This window comes from Mchenga conophoros, linkage group LG4, assembly GCF_057382185.1.
Source record: "Mchenga conophoros isolate Kocher_MC1m ecotype Shallow Benthic linkage group LG4, M_conophoros_male_GT1.1, whole genome shotgun sequence".
Taxonomy (NCBI): domain Eukaryota; kingdom Metazoa; phylum Chordata; class Actinopteri; order Cichliformes; family Cichlidae; genus Mchenga; species Mchenga conophoros.
Window position 1 is genome coordinate 33,131,764 of NC_140529.1, and position 19,795 is coordinate 33,151,558.

The window sequence follows — 19,795 nt, forward strand, 5'->3', positions numbered from 1 at the left end:
ACGTTGGGTGAGCGCTGAGTAATTGCATATGAGATCATGAGGGTGGGAATGGATGTACTGTGTCTATATGTCAGGTCGGGTATCAGACGCCACCTCTCTAGGGACATCTCAGGCCCTCCAAGGTATGGAGGCCTTAACCCAGGATGGTAATGTTGCTGGTAATGGTGTTGCGGTTCTTTTTTGGTTGTTTTTTTGTTTTTTTGTTTTGTTTTGGTTTGTTGTTTTTCCATAACTTGTGTATCTGCAAATATACACATTCTGTATTTTTCATATGAAAGAAACTATACTGTTGTGGGGCTTGCTAATTTCTTGTTTTTGATTTATGTATGTTATGTTTTGTTTTACTTCATATGTTTATATGTTTCATATGTTGTTTGTTTAATTTAAGACAAAAAAAAAAATTAAATGAATGAGAGGTAAAACTTGAGGGGGTAGGGACAAATAAGTAAATACTTCTGCCTACTCCTTTTCAAACAAATAATGGAATGATATTTTGTAATGATTGTGAAGGCACATGTTTGAAATGTTTGAAATAAAAATGAACTGAACTGAACTGAACTGAACATCTCTACATTTTTTGAATACTCAATCTATGTTTATGTTCATTCAGTACTCGGCTTCTCTGTTCAACATAAATGAATTCAACCGGATTCTGTATTCAGTCTTATGTCTGGCATTTTTTTGTAAAAAGCTACAGCAACATCAATTCAATTCATATTCAGATAGAAACATTGTAGACAAATCTGAGCAACAGACAAATCATACAGAGCTAAAATGCTGGCTTTGCAAAATCTTGACATGAAGAGTAATAATAGTTTCCAAGCAGACTGAATGAAACAGCAAAAAGCAGCAAATGAGCAAAGCATTCAGATGTGCCACCTATGCTACTGTAGCTAAGATGTGAAGAAAGATTTTTTTGACCCACAATCCTGTAAAAATACCCAACTAAACATAATATTTGGATGGCAGATTAATTAAAAATTAAACTGATCCCTTGTGTTTTTTCCCCTCATCAATTTAAGAAACAATACAGTTCAATCAAAGATGCAGTCTAAATATCCAAGAAAAAAAACCCCACACACAAAAGATTGCACATGAGAACATCACACTGACATCACAAAAGGAAAAGATACAAAAAGTAAAGATAAAAGGATCAAGGACTTTCCAATTCCACTTGCACTTGGCTTAACCTGCTGCTGGAAAAAAAAAACCTGCTCCCTTTCTCAGTGTTTTCACCATCGCTTTCATTTCCTAACGGCAGACAGAAAATGTACAGACAAGGCACGATTTTAACGGCGGACTCTGAGGCTTGTTTGGGTTGCACTTTCCTGTTTGCCACATATGATGGAAGCTAAAATCTGATAAGATGAATGGCAAACAGAGGGAAAATAGACAACAGAAGAAGACAGAAACTCCTGACTCTGTGATTCTTTGCAAATCTCTTACAATCTGCATCCCTTCAACCAGAGCACAATACAACTGGCTGTTTAGAACAGCCTATTTTTTTTACACAAGGGCTGACTTTATCTTAAAAGCAATCCTCTGTGATGATGATGAAAACACAAATATATCTGATATAAGAAAGGACTGGACTTCAGTGTCATCACAGTTTGCGACTTTGCCTGTAATGTGTCTGAGGAGCTTTTCATTATTCTACAAACACTGTTGTGCTATTGAATGGACAGGGTGCTGAGTGCATAAAGACTGCTTGCTGACTTTAAATGGAAAAACGGATGAACTCTAGGTATTATGAAATTTTCAGAGGTTTAATGTAGTACTAGAGCGCTCTTAAAACAGCCAAAGCAAAAATATTTACTTAATAATCCAGTTCCTTCCCTCCTTACATTGACAAATTTGCTCACTGATGTACAGGTACTGTATGCATGCCAAACAAGCCTAAATAGCATACTCTGTATGAGATTTGCCAATTAGATGGGTAAAATGTTTATCAGATGACCCAGTAGAAGATGATGTCCTGGCACTCAGATTTGCTCTGACTGGGCTGTGCTTCAGTTTCTGGCTTGCTTAAAAGAACGTCCTGCACATGTTTTCTTTCTAAAAGCAGTTTGTCCTTATGCATGTGTTCTTATAAGCCCCCATCCAGTATAAAATAAAAACATAAAAAAGCTTGGCTGAAAACTCCCACCATATAACAGTTTTCTGTGGAAACTCTTTCGAGCAGCAGTTAAGCTGCAGGTAAAATAAGTACTGATGACGTCATCAGCTTTCTAAATATATTTCTTAAGATTCTATTGACATGAAATTCTCACCAGACGTTGGTAACAGCCCACCCAGTCCACACATGCAACAAAATCAAGCCATAAATTATTTGTAATAAGAAGAAATGACACAGGGAAAAAGCTTTGAGCACGCTTACTGAAATGTATTTAACACCTTGTACACAAGCATTTGTTGCAATGACAGCTTCAAGACAGGTCCTATATGTTAAAACTAATGGCATGCATTGTCCAGGTCTGATTTTAGCCCATTCTTCCATACAAGCAGTCTTTAAATCCCGAAGGTTCTGTGGGCTCCTTCTATGAACTGTGAGCTTCAGTTCTTTCCAAAGACTTTCAATTAGATTCAGTTCAGGCCAATCTTGCAGACTTATTTTCTTGCTCTGAAACCAATTCACGGTTTCCTTGGCTGTGTGTTTGGGATCATTGTCTTGCTGAATCACCCACCCTGATTTAATCTTCATCATCCTGGTAGATGGTAGAAGATTCCTTCAAATATATAAAGTGTGCCAGGGCCATGTGATAAACATCCCCACACCATAATGTTTTCACCTCTAACCTTCACTGTTGGTATGGTGTTTTTGGGGGGGAAATATGGTGCCTTTTTACCTCCAAACATGGACTTGTATTATGGCATCCAACGAGCTCGTGTTTGGTCTGGTCCTGGGACCAGACTATATTTCCCAGTATTTCACAGGTCTTTCTAATTGTTGTTCAGCAAACATGCTTCAACATCCCTTTTCTTCAAATGCACTCAGCCATTGCGACTCAGTGCATTTAGTCATCTGATCTTTTCACTCCTCTGCCTGAAATCTTGCGATTGGCCCACCGTTAACGGCTGGTTCATGGCGAAATGATCTTCTTTCCACTTCCTGATTATGGCTCCAGCAGTGCTCATTGGAACCTTCAATAGAAATGCTTGCTGTAACCAATGCCATCAGCGTGTTTTGCAGCAATAAGGTTGCAAAAGTCTTGAGTGAGCTTGGTTTTATCCATCCTGATGTGTTTCTTGTGTGACACCTTGGTAATGAGACACCTTTTTATATGCCATCAGGTGGGACTAAACCAGCTGGTATTAATTTGCACTAAGTGTAAGCATTGATAGATTTCACACCAGCTAAAATCTATCAGTGATAGATTTTAGCTGGTGTCATGAGCTTCCATGCCTTCCTGCACCTCCCTTCTTCATATGTTCAATACTTTTTCCCTGTGTTACAAAACTGAATTTATCCACATTTATGGTTTGATATTTTCTTTCCATGTGTGGATTGGATGGGTTGTTACCAACATCTGGTGAGAATTTCATGTCAACTGCATATTAAGAAATATATTTACTTTGAAAACCAGTGATCCATACTTACTTTACCTGCTGAATATAAGAGGAAAGAACAAAAAATGCTTGATCATGAACCACAATGGTGTCCTAATTACTCTAATTAATTTCCTGGTGAGAATTTAACTATTTAAAATCTGGCTGAGGACTCATTTTGCAGGCAGCAGTATGGATAGGAAAAACAGACAGATCCTGTCCATTTATGATTTCCTTCACTGAGCAGTTTGGTCAGTAACATGGCGAGAAGAAAGCTGCGTTTCCAGGCAACAGGCCATCTGTTTTCTCCCACCTCTCAAAGTTATATCTGTCTTGTTCATTTTTCAAAGAATGAAACACATTTCTTGCGATGTTTGTCCGTCATGATAAAGTGAGGACTATCATGGTTGCCCTGCAGCATCCTGGATACTGTAGTGTGCTAATAGAACCCCAGAGACCCAACTGCTGCACTTCTGGATGATGGACAGTAGAGGAAGCCATGGGAGGAAAGAAGGTGGGTTGTCTGGATGGAGAAAAAGATAACTGGTGGGAGGAGATGTGGAATTAGGGCCTGTGCAGCATGTTGCCATCATGTCTGGACAGCACAGAGACCTGGCTCAGTTGAGGAAGCAGCATGCTCCATGCTGAGGCTGACTCAGTGCATCCAGGCTAATTAAACCACAAGGGGATAAACAAGGGCACTGAAAACTGGAGCCTGCTGGGAGAAGGAGTTCCACATGCTGTCAGGGTGGTGGCAGAAGTACAGCATGTTCAAACTGAATTAAAACCTAAAGGAGGTTTGGGTGGAATCCTACAAAACCCAGTGTAAATAGAACGAGATAAGGAGTAAGAGGACGTGGAGTTTCTGATGATAGTTTTTTAATATCCAAAACTAATGCCCATCTGCAGAGCTGTGCATTGCTTGGCTAGCTGCTGTGAACTCCCCTGTCTACCCTTCCACTTGTTTTAGCCGTGAGCTGGTCATTCAATGTGCTACAATATGGCACTGCTTACAAAACAAGCCTCCCTTAAACAGTCACCCTGCATCAAAAATAAGATATTTACATGTATCTCACTAAATAGGATAATTTAAAGCTCCACTATTTTAGTGTTTGAGTTGAAAAGAGTTTGAATATGTATTATGATCTGTAAGACGTCTACATTCTGAAAGGAAAAATATGCCCACAGTTGGGCATAAATGAAGATGCATCAAATGAAAATATCCTGAGAAATTTGCTTAGAGCCTTTCTCAAAGAGAATACAACAGCAGTCGTGCAACAAGAAGTGCTTGATGTGGGCTAGAAAAGCTATATAAATAAGTCTTCTATTCAATTAAATCCTTGGGTATTGAGCTCAATACAGTGCAATACTTTTTACTTTTTAAAAAGACAGGAATGGTAATAACATTTTTCATCTGATTTACAAGTATAAACAAGAAGAGATTTATAGTTGTTTGGATTAAAAAAAAACTGATGACTGTCATCTCATGCATTTTAAAATTTCACATTCAGTTTTCTAAAACTTTGATTTGGAATTTTTCGGTATGAATCTGTCCCTAAAGAGATTTCATCAGGAGAAACAAAAAAAAAACAAACACAAATTGCTTTTTTATTTATTATGTCTAAAGTAAATAAAGTGAATAAAAAAAAATACCATCAGCCCAAAGGATCAGTTTGGGCTACAACTAGGGAAATAGCTTTTTAAACATTGCAATGATTTTTACCATCTGAAATTCACTTTGCAAGAGATCAGTTAAAATATCCCCATAACACAGACAGACAAATAAATAAACGATGGAAAGAAAGAAATAACTTTGAGAGTTGACTGAAACAAGTGGACTCTCAAGAAATCCACTTGTTTGAGTGGAATAGAATAATGTTTTGTAAGCAGTGTAAAATGCATTTTATGAAATATTGCATGCTAACGCTGAAGCTTAGAACAACACAGTTTTTGAGGTATTGAAAAAAAGAACACGAAAACAAGCTTTTACCAAAACCAGGAATGACTGACTCATAGGTGGATGAATCTAAAGTGCAAGTGTTGCACGAGTTCATACGGCATCCTGGATGCAATCACATCAAGGAAAGAGGTACAAATCAGTCAAAGTAACTAAATATTGCTGTTGCATGGATCATATTGTTGTTGGTTTAAAATGGAGCACTGTAACAAAAAATAATTTCCCCCAGGGATCAATAAAGTATTCTGATTCTGATTCTGATATAATCAAGCAAAAAGCTACAAGTGAAGAAAAAAAGCAGAGAACAAAATGAATCCTTCATTTGAAATCGCCCCGTTTAACTATAGTGGTCTTGTTTTTAACCTGGTACTGAAAGGGAAATCAATCAGTAATGAACTTATTTTTGAACATCATGGTGAGCATGTTTCCAGGCCTACCTGTGTCACCCCATACAGGCAGGTATTCATCTTGCTGGATGTCGAGCATGATCTCCAGGCCATTTCCAGTCCCTCCCTTCATGGTGGTGCGCAGCGTCTTCCCCTCCTCTGCTGCGTTGAACATATAGCACTTCCCATATCTGGTGAACACCTAAGCGAAGACAGAGAGAAGTGATGACTTACGATTTATTGATGATGATACAGAGACCTCAGACTATAAAAATATCACTGAAGTAGAGACATTTGGCGGCAAACCGAAGGGTCTAATTTAAAAGTGGATTTATTTCACACCAAAGGCATCAATTTAGCAATTAAATATATATCTATAGAATGATAACGAGCTGCGATTCGATTTTTCATGAGCCTAATGTTTCCCTCTGAGTTGTCAATTATTATGTATTTCAATATGAATCTATAAAGGTTTCAGCTTGGTTCTCCCTCTTATGATATGCACAGTTATGACACTGTCACTACACATCTGTGCACATTATCTCCCTATTTGGAGCAAGTCGGTCTACTGTGACATGTTGTCATTTTGCACGTGCACGTAAACATGTTCCACGGCTGCTTTTATGAACATGAACCAGTGTAAGTGTAAATCACCTTTGCTTACACAAGGTGGAATACAACAGGTGCTACATTCACTGCGCTAGGGAATAAGCAGTGGAATTAATAATACATTTCTGCTTTTGTGCTTTCCTTTGGATTTTCAGATGGATATGGTTTGACAGCATCTATATTGCTTTTGGTAAAATACTATTATTGTTTGCAGTTTGGTGCGTCTAAATGATAAAATATTGTGCTGCTGAACTTCTATCAGTTCCTGTTTTTATTCAAACACTATGTTTAAAATCAAAAAATTGCTCGGTATCAAACATTATAATAATAATAATAATAATAATAAATTTTACTTATGAGGGCCTTTCAAGTCACCCAAGGACACTTTACAGTAGGATAAAACACTTTTGGGGGCAGAGAGCTCCACAGCCTGGGAGCAGAGCAGCTGAAAGCTCTGCTTCCCATGGTGGTGAGGCGGAAGGAAGGTACAGCAAGCTGGATAGAAGAAGAAGATCAAAGTGAACGGGCAGAACAGGTAGTGGTTAACAGGTCAGAAAGGTAAGGAGGAGCGAGGTTATGAAGGGCCTTGAAGGTGAGCAGAAGAAGTTTGAATATTATCCGGAATTTCACAGGGAGCCAGTGAAGTTCCTGAAGAACAGGGGTGATGTGCTGGTAGGAGGGGGTTCTGGTGATAATGCGAGCAGCAGAGTTCTGAACCAGTTGAAGCTTATGGAGGGATTTTTGGGGGAGACCATGCAGAAGAGAATTGCAGTAGTCAATACGGGAGGTAACAAGACTGTGGACAAGAATGGACGTAGACTGGGTGGAAAGAGAAGGAAGCAATCTGTTAATGTTGCGTAGATGGATGTAGGCAGAACGGGTGAGATTATTGATGTGAGATTTATAGGAAAGTGAACTGTCTAGGATGACACCAAGGCTCTTAACCTGAGGAGAAGGGAAAACTGTGGAGTTATCGATGGTGAGTGAGAAATGGTTCGCCTTCAAAAGGTTGGATTTGGTGCCAATAAGGAGGATCTCAGTTTTATCCTCATTGAGCTTTAGAAAATTAGAGCTAAACCAGGATTTTAACTCAGTTAGACATTCTGAAAGGGAGGAAGGTGGGAGGGAGGAATCAGGTTTGCAAGATAGATATAACTGGGTGTCATCAGCAAAACAGTGAAACTGAAGATCAAATTTGCGGAAAATGGTACCTAGAGGGAGGATGTATATCATGAAGAGAAGAGGGCCTAAAACTGAGCCTTGAGGTACACCAGAGGAGATGGGGAATAGACGAGAGTGGGATGATAGTTGAATAAACTGGGAACGGTCGAGGAGATATGATTGAAACCAGGCGAGGGGTGTGTCAGAGATGCCGAGAGAGGAAAGTCTGCTTAGAAGTACAGAGTGAGAAATGGTGTCAAAGGCTGAACTCAGATCTAAAAGGACGAGAATGGTGAGAAGACCAGAGTCAGCTCCGATTAGAAGATCGTTAGTGACTTTAAGTAAAGCAGTTTCTGTACTGTGACATGAGCGAAAACCAGATTGAAATCTCTCGTAGATACTATTATTATTAACCAGGTGTAAATGAAGTTGAGGTGCAACCACTTTTTCGAGTATCTTAGAAATGAAGGTTAAATTGGAAATCGGACAGAGGTTGTTAAAGTTGTTAGGATCTAAAGAAGGTTTTTTTCAGTATAGGAGTGACTAGAGCAGTCTTGAATAAGGAGGGAACGATACCGGTGGTGAGAGAAGAGTGAATGATAGCAGAGATGAGTGGGAGTAAAGAAGAGAGGCAGGATTTCACAAGCCCCGTGGGCATGGGGTCAAGATGACATGTGGCAGGCTTTGATTTACATATGAACTCGGAAATATCAGATAAATCAGGAAGATGAAAAGTGGAAAACGGCTCAAAAAGGAGAAAAGGTTCTGGAGAGGGCGTAGACACAACATTTGATCTGAGTTGCTGGTGGATGTTTATTGATTTTCGTAGTCCAGAACAGCATCAAGGAGTTGCAGGATTCAGAGGAATAGATGTGTGGTGGTAAAGCGTTGGGGGGTTGAATTAGCTTGTTGAGAACTGAAAACAGAGTCCTTGTACCCTCATAAGAACTGATAATACCAGAGTAGAAGCTTTGTTTGGCCTTGTTGATGGAGTCTTTATACTGAAGTACGTGGTATTTATAGATTTCTGAATCAACAGTTAAACCAGATTTTTTTATATTTACGCTCTAGCTGCCGAGCTTTATACAGGCAAAATGTTGATTGAACAAATTTCCCACGTGTGGGACTAATAAAGGTTATCTTATCTTATGATTGCTGAGGTGAGGGTCAGAGGAAGTACACCAAAAGCACAAAAATGGCAACAATATTAGATGACAAATTCATACACAAACACGCTATTATGAGTGATGGAGCTGGAAGTGACCGCTCAATGGGTATGTTGCCCGAATTTCATCAAATATAACATTTTCCACTACAGTACAAGGATTTGTGCCTTATAAGAGGATGTCACGGAGGAGGTGTAAATTTTCCCTCGGGAAATGAAGAATTATGAGAAAATCTACACTAATATAAAACAAAGCATCTGTCTCCACACGAGACAAGGACAAGAGGATAGATATAGATGTTGTGTGGCGTATGAAGCTAAGGTTGCCCAGCAACACCCCGACCAAAATGACACAGGAAAGCATTTTCAGGTGATTGAGAACTCAAGCATCGAGGGTACATCTAAGCCGTGTACACACTGGAAGTGATTTGCTTGCCGCGTATCACTTTGAATCTGCCACTTGTGATATTCTCAGCTCTGGTTGCCTAGGTGACCCTCTAATGTCTTTACTAGGAGGTTATATGTCAATCAACAGTATTCTTTACTTTAGTAGTTTCTTCAGGTGCTCGCCTTAAAGTTTACTGCAGGTCCTGCCCACTTTGCATTGGCAGCAGTTATTTCGCCTGTAGTCACTTGAAGTCGGCAAATATTATTCACTTTCTATAAACTTTGGTTGCAACATCACCACAATCCACTTCCAGTATGTTCAAGGCTTTAGGAAGCAGTATCATATATACACCATACACAATCTATAGCAAACCTGTGAGAATAGGGGGAAAAAATTGGAAAATCTTGATCACAATAAGGAAAACTGCACAAGGAATGAGAATGAACATGCAACAATCCTGACTGAAATGCAGAGGTTTGTCCTGGAATAAATATAAACAAAACTAAATAATTAAGCATCTCGTTTTCATTATTTTTAAGCTGTTTTTTTGTGCGCAGTGTTTGGTCAAATTGTATTTTTTTTCCATAGTGCACACACAGAAACACAACACTGACAGTTAAAGCGTTGTTGTTTAATACGTCTACGTGAAGGTCAGCCTTGGCATTAAACACATCCTGCTAGAGGGGCACTTCCCCTCATTTCCACATCATCTACCTTTCTTTCTACAGGACAGTTGTTCACAGCTCTAATTTGCTAAAGCCAAAAATATAGCAGAGCCCACAGAAACACGCAACACGCACGAATCCAAAGGCAATGTTCTACATAATCACTTAAAAGCAGAGAGCGTTCGGCCTGGACTTGAACAGGGCTTCAGAGAATATGTCTCACAAACTTTTTACTCCTTTCATGTGTGTGTGCACAGGGAGGGAGAATAAACAAAACAAAGTCACATTCCTAATTACTGTATGTGGACAACAGCTTCGCCCTTCACTAATATCTCTCTGTGCCCCCTCCCGTTCATCAAAAACCAACTAATGGCTACAAGGCATTTATGAGTAATAGGCTGAGTTAAAATTGCAGCTTATTTGAGTAACAATGTGTGTTAGTTTGTGTGTAACACAAGCAATGATCGATTTGATGTGATGAATAGCAATCACTGTAACAACCATCAACTTCGAAGCTGATTGAAAGGAAGTGACAGAATGAAACAGTTTAATAAATCAGGAGCACCACTGTTCCCTGAACCCTAATCAGCAAAATAAAAAATATACCCATCAATATCACAAACACCTCACACTGTGATTTAGTACAATGCAACAGCACCACTGACTGCAGTCTTTAAAACTGTAACAAAGCCTTAAATATTAAACACTTGTCTCAAATAGTATTGGCAAACCCAGAACAATATAAGCTATAATAATGGGCTACTTTAATAAAGTACACTGGTTTAACTTTGTAACTTACACCTGCTTATATTGTGAAAATGCTTTTCTAATAAAGGTGTAAAGTGGAAAAGAGGGTGCTTGTTATGATGTTCCCACACTCTCTTTGTGCCGTTACAAGCTGCCCATGAAAAAGCTGCAGATGAGTAAAACAAAAATGAGCAGAGGCCATAAAGCAGGTTGTGGTTGAACTGGGTTTGCTAACAAGCCCTAATCTTGTTATAAGTGAGCAACATCACACATATTATACGAGTGCCACTTGATTTTTACATCACAGCGAATCCTCAAGAGTTTAGTGTTCTAACTCCCACACTGATATTTGCTCACAATTTGTAAACGGTCGAGATAATGAGAATCCTTTTGATTATCAGCTGAAATCTATGGTCATATGCAAATCTCCAGATAACACTCAGACACAGATAATGTTACCCCATACTTCCTAACGCTGACCTTCAAAACCTGAGAGATAGTTTAAACACCTTGTAGGGACTTTATTAACATCAGTGGCTGAAACAGTAAAATTTCATGGTTCTGGGTCCTTTTGGTCCAGCAGTTTGTGTTTTCTTGTATTCTTGTGGTATTTTGTATTATGGGTTGTGTTCTGGTTCATTAGTAGTCTTTAGTTATTCTGCTGTTAGTTTCTTATATTCCCTGTTTAGTTCCTTAATTTTTTTTAGTATTTTCTTCTTGTGTCTTTGCCCTCGGTGTCTTTCTCTGTGTGTCTGTGTTTATATAGGTTGTGTGAGTTCTTGTGTCTTGTTTCCTCCTCATGTTTCATTCTGTTTCCCCCTGCCTGCCATGCTTATCCATGTTTCCCCAGTCAGTCATGTCTCTGTGTCGGATGATCTGATATCGTCGTGTTGGTGTTATTCCTGGAACAACATAGTAAATGTTGTTCCAGGATCAACATTGCAAGTGACCAATCACATTCTTGTGACGTTATTCTTTGGCACGCCAAGCCATTCGTGCATTTATGAAATTCCAATGTTGCAAGGACAATATCAATTCTGCTTAGCGTTTATTAAAGGGTTAGGGTCAGGGTCCGTTGATCGGCGGACAAAGGCGGTTTCTCGCAGCTTAAGAACAGTTTTTTGTTTTATGGCAGTTTTTCCCAAAGTCGCAAAAGTATGACGTCACAACATTCTGATTGGTCACTTGCAATGTTGATCCTGGAACAACATTTACTATGTAGATCTGGGAACAACACCAACACGACGATATCAGATCGTGCCTCTGGGTCTGTCTGCGCCTCTGTGTGTTTGTTCCCATTACTTCCTGTTTTGATTTAGTAGTCTCCTGTGTGTGTGCGCCATGTTTTGCTTTGCTTCTCTTACTTTGAAGGTACCTCGTCTCGTGTGTTATGTTTAGCTTTATGTCCTCTGTCTCGTTGAGTGTAATTTGACCCAGTTGTGTTCCCCATGTGTTTCCTGTTCCCTCGTCATTTAAGCCCTTTGTATTCGTCTTTCCAGTGTCGCGATCTCACTCATAGTTGTGTGTTTCTCTGCGTCCTTATCCGTATGTTTTGTTTTCTTATTTATTCCCAGTATAGTTTTGTACTATTTTGCCATTTAGCAAATAAAGCACTGTTTTTCAGTTTACTTTACTCTGAGAAGTCTGCGTTTGGGTCCTTCCCTGCTTTCACACAGCCAAATTATGACAAATGTAGTATTGAACATACATTACTGTAAAGACTGAAGTATATGGTAGCATACCCAGGTATACATAGGTGTGTCTAACTCTACGGTTCCACAGCTGTTTCATATTGATCAATAACACGTAAAAATGGGAACATTTTTCATCTCAACCCTCTCTCCTTTTATTTTAAGAGGGGATTTGTTAAAAGCAGCTGTCTCCTCAATGTCGATGGAGGGAGAAATGTTGATTGTGACTCCTCAAGAGGCAATTCAGCAGACAAAAATGTGGGATTCATGCCTCTTACTAAAAAGTACCATATTATTTTTTGACTGCGCATTATTATGGGTTAACAAGGTTGTTACTATTGGTTGGAGTTATTATTAACCACAGCCTCTCCCACACAAACAGCGCTCCCTATTCAGGACTGGTTAAAAATTCAGAGCTGAGAACCTAAATCTTCAGTTTTGAGGGTCTGATGTTGATATTTTATGTTGCTGTAAAAAAAAGGGGGGGGGGGGGGGGTTAAAGTGCATGGGTAATAGTTGGTTTTTCACTGCTGCTGTGTTTTTGAGATGGGTTTTTCATTTCATGCTCCTCCTCCTTTATTGACACTGGCCCTCTCATGGATGGTTTACAGACATGATTGATCGACTACCTGATGCCACACTGCCAAAGAGGTGGTGCGCTTCGGAAGAATATGAAGTACCACATTAGAGGTTCATTCACCTCTGCAAAACAGAGGTGCTCTAGACGCATATGTATGTGCACGAAACAAATGACAGAGAAAATCCCTGGAGCATTGTGACGAGGACAGCAGATAAATATTCATGGCACTATCATTCTTCATTTGCAGGTACAAGATGCGTCAGGGTTTTTCAGGTATCGTTCTGCGCTAGTGCGAACGTCTTGGTAAAGCCGGGATAATCGCTATACCAGTCAGCTCCGAGACAACTTCACAGCAATGAACTTGGTTTCATTAGCAGAAACCGTGTGTTGACATGCATCACATCACCACCATTTTTCCTGAATGAAAGCATTTTCTAATGATGCCTCAGATGAACTTCATTTACGCAGCTGTCTAAACCCTCCAGAGACTGAAGTGTTCCATTTAACCCTCACTAGCTAATTGGTGGGGGCCTGTACCATTAAGTGTAATTACCCAACAGTTATTTGCTATTCCGATACACATTTGTGTGTGCAAGTGACGAAAGCACAGTTTGAACTGAATATTTTCTTTAAAAAATGCAGTTGTTGCCTGATTGTCAACATCTCTATCTCTGGATTTTTTTATAGGAGCGAATTGCATTCAGGGGGACACTGCTTGCCCTTCTTTGCCTCTTTTTGTCAAGACTGATGATGTTTGACAGACAGGACCAGGGTCGGGTCAACATCTCATTAGACCTCAACCAGACAGAAAGGCTCCTCTTCAGCCACTTGATGACAAAGACCCTGACAAATCCTTGACAGAGGGGTTCTGTTATTTTGCAAATCCTCGCTACTGACCCTGCCTGCATGTCCCCCGTCTTTGTCACTTCCTCGCTGAACTGCCACTTCAAGCAGAGATGTCACATGGTCGAAGGTAATGACTTCTCAAACCTGTCTAGAAACCAGAAATGTAAAATAGCACAGAAACCATTGCTCTGCATGACAAATGTCTTAAGGAGAATAGGATTATCAGTTCTCATTTAACATTTAATTAGCAACAGTGAAAAGGCAAGTAGATCAATTATTAACTATCGCTGCTTTCGGAAGTTTGTCACAGTTGCTCTTTGGAGAAAGCTGTCTGTAATGAGCATGGCAATGACACCTTTTCCAAGGTTGGTGCCAGTCGAGATAGTCTTAATTTATTAACAGTTTTAATATAGGGTTAACACATCACAGAGCAACTTGGAGTTCTGTATCTTGCACAAGGGTCCTTTGGCAAATATTACGTCAACGCTCACATATTTAACTTGAAAGCCTCACACATTCCCAGAAAGTGTACTTCAAGTTTCAGATGGGATTACCCTGCAGATGTGTTTTTGTATTGTGCTTGCATACACCAGATTCTTAGCTCTGTTCCAAACGATCTGTTTCAGTGTTTGTAGTTTTGAATGGAACGGGAACTCCAGCTGACCACGCCCCTTTAAGCAAGACACGTATAAGACAGAGAAAAGAAGCCAACGCTAGCAATGCAGCGCATTCAGTTTACGACTCTGCAGCTGTTACAGATCTGAATGGGATATTCACCGCACAATCATAGTTTTTGATACATGTGTACGTGTAGGCTGATTTTGTCGAACATGTCATGATTATAAATGGGCCATTTTAGTACACGGAGCAGCAGCAGAGTTAAAATCGATGCATTGGTCATTGCTTTTGCAATCAGTGACTTCTGTATAGTGCTGTAATCATTTATGCTGATGATTGAGGCATGTCTGACTAGCTGTCGTCTTTGCAAAACAATAGGTTTTTGCACAAAATCAAAGCGATCACGCCGTTTTTCCCCACTGTTTTTCTGGTCTCTCATCTTTTCCAGCTACCTGGGAATATCTATGTCCCTGCATAGACACATTATAGACATATTTGCAGACTTGTGCTTTAAAATGCAAACCAGACAGGTGAGAAACAAAGGCAAAACAACACAAGACTACACAGCATGCCATCAGTGATATCAAAGCATGTTTGATGTAGTTAGTGTGCAATACTGTTTTATCAAAGATTTTTATTTATCCCGAACATCTAGTATCATTATTGATCACATGTAATATTTAATATGGAAATGTCTCAGTTTACTACATATAATGTTGAAGCTTCTATATCGGCAGATTTGGATGCACATGAAAAATTAATTAATGTTTTTTTACTTAGTGTTGTTTAAACTGTGTTCATGTAATACATTTAGAGGAACTGCATTAAAAATAATGAATGCTAGTTTAACTTTATACCCTGCGTTGCTTCTGCTACACTTACACGAGTCAGTGTAGTGTACAAATTGTCAGTGCTCAGTTGATCTCAGTTGCTGCTGATATCGCATTAGTTTTTCCTCTATTCAAGCCAGAGGTCTGAGAGCCAACCTGTGAGTGAGAGCGCGCACATTTGGGCTGCCAATTAAAATGCCTTTTGACCAGCACAACACATCTCATTAGTATTCACAGCTGCAAGTGTGAATGTCTGGAAGACCAGAGCTGCAAACATGGCATGACCTTGCCTATTTGCAGTGCAACGCCTCCCACAGAGAAGAAGCCAAAGATGACATGGCCATTAGTGTCTATTCCTGTCATGATGAAAGGTCACTTGTTAACACTAACCACCAACACATTACACTCTTAAACATGCTCCTGTGTAATGCAGAGCCTAGTAAATATGCATTCATAGCATCGACAAGTTGATCAGGTATGCCAGTGGAATATAATGAATACCAATACAGCAGTTCTATCACAACCACTGTCTCTACTATTTTTTAAGCAGCAGAGCTCATACCATAGTGGTGGTGTTTTAAGTAGTTTCATGCTTTACATACAGGCTGTTACAGGATTGCATAAAGTCACAGTATATGCAGGTAAAACATTGTACTTGAGAAATTCTGGCTGGAGGGGTGTCTTTAAATTTGTGACCTTGACTGAAGTCAAGTGGCTGCTCCTCATGTTGGACTGTCACACACCCCTTCTAGTCTAAATTCATCTTCTTTTCTTCCATACAATTCTATTTTGTTATCTCAGCTTTGCAAATGGCTTGCTGACACGATGCCAAGTCAAAAAAAAAAAAGAAAAGGAAAATGGCACATTTACGCTGTAAAAAGAATATGTTCAGTTTTCTTCTTTTTTGCTCTAATGCCATTGGCTTCTTTCTTATCTGCTTCTGCCCACGTGGTGTCCAAACTATCAACATACCCTGAGGTGAACCTGCAATATTTAAATATCTTACTTTTAGCATAAGTGACACAGCAAAGCTATCTACTAAAAGTAAGTGTTTTGCCATATTACCTATGCTGGCCCTTGCTCAAGGCTTTTTTCCATTATTTGAATAGATTCTGTGATGCAGACGAGCCATTTTCTGTTGAAAATCGATAAACAGAAAGACCAGATGATGACTCCTTTGCATTTGTAATATTATGGTCTGTTTGAGATTGGATGTAGCTTCCTGAAGTGCTTATTCATCAGCTATTGGATGCTGACTTTGCTATTACTTTTCTGTCAGTTGTATTGTTTATGCAGCTTTACTATGAAATTCCCTTCCACAAAACTAAGGAAGGAAGAGCTGTATTCATTGTTATTTATTTATTTAGTTAGGATGACATTCCACTGTCAACCCTCTTTTATTTTTCCATTACAGTATAAGGAGGCAATAAGACACTTTTCTTATTCGTCCCATTTGCTTTGCTGGCAGGTGGAATATAAAGTGAAAAGCACCGAAGAGTAAATTGAAATGTTAAGCACAAGAGTCAGCCAACCAGTTTAATCAGCTCTCATGAAGCACCTCCAACTTTCAAGGTTATGGAGCTTTTGCACAAACTGTCTATAATGATCTGCTGTTATTGTTTGACAAATCAATATCCATTATAAGTGAATTTAGATGGCGTTTTATGATAAAAACAAAGCATAAAGGGAGCTCGAGGGTAGAAGGAGAGATGAAGGAAAAAGGTGCTTTATCCTTATGGCTTACTGGGAGAGGAAGAAAGGAGTGAAGTTTATAAAAAAGGTCTTGCAAGGTGTGCACTTTCTCCGCTGTGTGGCAGCAGTAAAAGTGGTTGTACTGCTGTGGGGATAAATAATGCAGAGGGCTGCTGCGTTAGCGACAGGGTTGGCACTGAGCACGAGAAAGGAGGGGTTTAAGCACACACACACACATGCACACAGTTGCCTCACTCATCATTATGACTTTATGCACGCAACTCTACTACTTGCATGCCAAGCCAGCTTCCCGAAGGAACTTAAACACCCTTGCATCCTAAGCATATTTCATATCACATTAAACAAATTCTGTCATTTATGTGACATGTTCGGAGCTTTATGCTACACATTTATCATTGCACCCTAATGTCATTTTACCATGGCAGTCTATAATATTTTATTTTACAAGGCAGCACATAAGTGAGGCAGGGCAGAGATAGGACACAAAGGATTGCAGGGCTGCTAGCAGGATATTTATGCTTTTGGAGAGAAGGGAAAAGGTGCAGCGAACAACAAGGAAACGAACTACAAAGAGAACAAGAGAAATAAAAAGAAGAAGGGAAACAGAGTGAGTGAGACGCTGGTATCAAAAGACAAGCACCCCTTGAGTACAGAAAGAAATAAAACCTCTTTGGCCAAACCCTAACCAGGATTACTCGGCATTGTTTGCGGGTTCAAGAATTTCTCGGTCTAATGGCATTAACACTGGGAGAGGTCACAGAAATAAAGGGTCTGATCCCTTACGATGCTGCTTTTGGAAGAAGGGCGGTTGTTCTTTTCATAATGGCATTCTGTTTTAATTTCCTGTCCTATTCATCACCATCAAACTCCTGTCATCATGTGCCTTCTAAATAATCTTCATTAAGACCAGCCTGAACTGAATACCTGCTGTGATTCTTCTCTTCTTGTGTTTTATGCCAAAACTACCATGTTGCTACAGCGTGATTATACTGTTACTAAGAGAACACGCCGCAGAGGCAGCGAGGATCAGGATACACAGAACTGACAAGTGTGTTGCAGTGTAATCCATCAAGATATACAGAAGCTCCAGCGCACCTATCTCTAAAAGGCCATCCTATTGCCTCAAAAGGTGTCTTAAAGGAAGAGTTCAGTATTTGAGGGGAAATATAATTATTTGCTTTTCCCCTCCAAAGAAAAAGTGACATGAGATGATTGATATGGACCTAATGTCTCTGTCGAGATGGTAGTCTGGATGTGGATAATGTGTGTTATTTGAGGCAGGAAAAAATGGCTACGCTGGCTCTCTTAGGGAAAGAAATATGTCCACCAGCTCCTGTAATGCTGAATTACTGTCATAATATATCTCTCAGTTTTGAGGAAAACAAGTGTAGGTACAAGTCTGAACTGTTGTCAGTGGGGATGCACCAAGTCAGCATTTGCTTTTCAAATACCAATTCTGATACTCAACATACAGTAAGTACAGATAGACCGCACCAGGACTCTGATTTTCCCAACTTTAAAATATGCTTGTGAAATCAGTGTAAAAATAACAAAGATCAACTTAACATAAGGCAACACATGTACAGATATTTTGCAGTGGCAGCAAACGAGCTGATGTGGCTTGCTGAAAAACATTTAATTTTATAAAAGGATTTACATTGGTCACTTAATGGCATGTAATCACATCAGTGCATAATCATATCAGTATCGATGCCACTGCTAATCTGGCATATTGGAGCTACATTCTTTTTATTAGCCAGTAATAAACCCTAGAAGGTCCTAGCAGATAGAAAAAAAAACGAAGATGAATTGTTTGATTTGCTGTTTCAGACTCTGCAGCGGTTTGAAACTGCGCCATATACCCTTTTAGCCTTAAAGTAAAAATTGAACTACCTTCATCGAGCAGAGCAGGACTGGCCAAAGCCAGACGTACTGTAGGCACCCAGCCAGATTACTACTAATAGGAGTAATCGCACAGAAATGTCTATCAAACCTTGTCTGCCCAGGAAAGCAGGGAGAAATCATTAATAAGGGTTAAACAGAATGATTGCGAGCGCTTTCGTTGGAAGGTAAGTTGTGTTTTCAAATTTCCTCCAGCCACTTATCTAGTCAACACATGCATTAGCACAAATGTAAAAACAACAATTTGTGATAATCGTTTTACCTCAAAATACATCCTCAGCCACAGCAGTAGCTGGACATACATGAACACACGTGTTGGATTCATGTCTCAGTGGCACAAACTTGGTTAAACTGTGAGATCTGTAAGATCAGACAGACTGGATAGTGTAAATAATTAAGTCAAATGAGATCAAACATGTTAATTACTAAACTTGGGGTACATGTTTCCCTGTTGTAATCTTCCTGTATCAAGATTGGGAACAAAGTGTAAAAGGATATTTGTTAAAAAGCAAAACAAAAAAATCTCTTTAAAGCTCAAAGTCATTTGTAGCTTGAAAATATCCTCATGAGAGAAAAACGTTTTGCTCAGTAGGCACTACGAGCCAGTGTATCTCCATTGAAAACAATAGAGAATTAAAGTATTTACACTGGAACTCTGTGCCCTGAGCCACAGCATTTCCTCACCTTATTATAGAGTATCATCCCCAAGGTCCTCGGGTTCAGATTGTGCCTCAGAAATTACATCAAATAAAAGAAGAGTTACTTTGGGTGGAACATCTTGGCCTCCCTGAATAATAATTATATTGCTCGCCTTCCCTCGAACCACACTTTCTTCTTGCAGGAGCAGAAAATTTTAAATATTAAAATGACATGTTCTCTTTCGCTCTTCGTCTCCCGTGGTATGTCATTGTGAAGGAGGTGTCCATATATAGCTACGGACTACGAGCTGTCATCTCATTCTCATCAATCACATAGCACATACCCAGTCATT

The 19,795-nt window shown here is 39.5% G+C and overlaps 1 protein-coding gene across 4 annotated transcripts in view; it reads right to left on the reverse strand.

The window, feature by feature from the left end:
- asic2 (acid-sensing (proton-gated) ion channel 2) overlaps positions 1-19,795 on the reverse strand; it is a 445,366-nt gene that overhangs the window by 28,070 nt on the left and 397,501 nt on the right. For all 4 annotated transcript variants that reach the window (XM_085271939.1, XM_085271940.1, XM_085271938.1 and 1 more), the window contains one exon: positions 5,941-6,091. In XM_085271939.1, the coding sequence (XP_085128065.1) occupies positions 5,941-6,091 (151 nt within the window). The remainder of the gene's footprint in view (positions 1-5,940; positions 6,092-19,795) is intronic.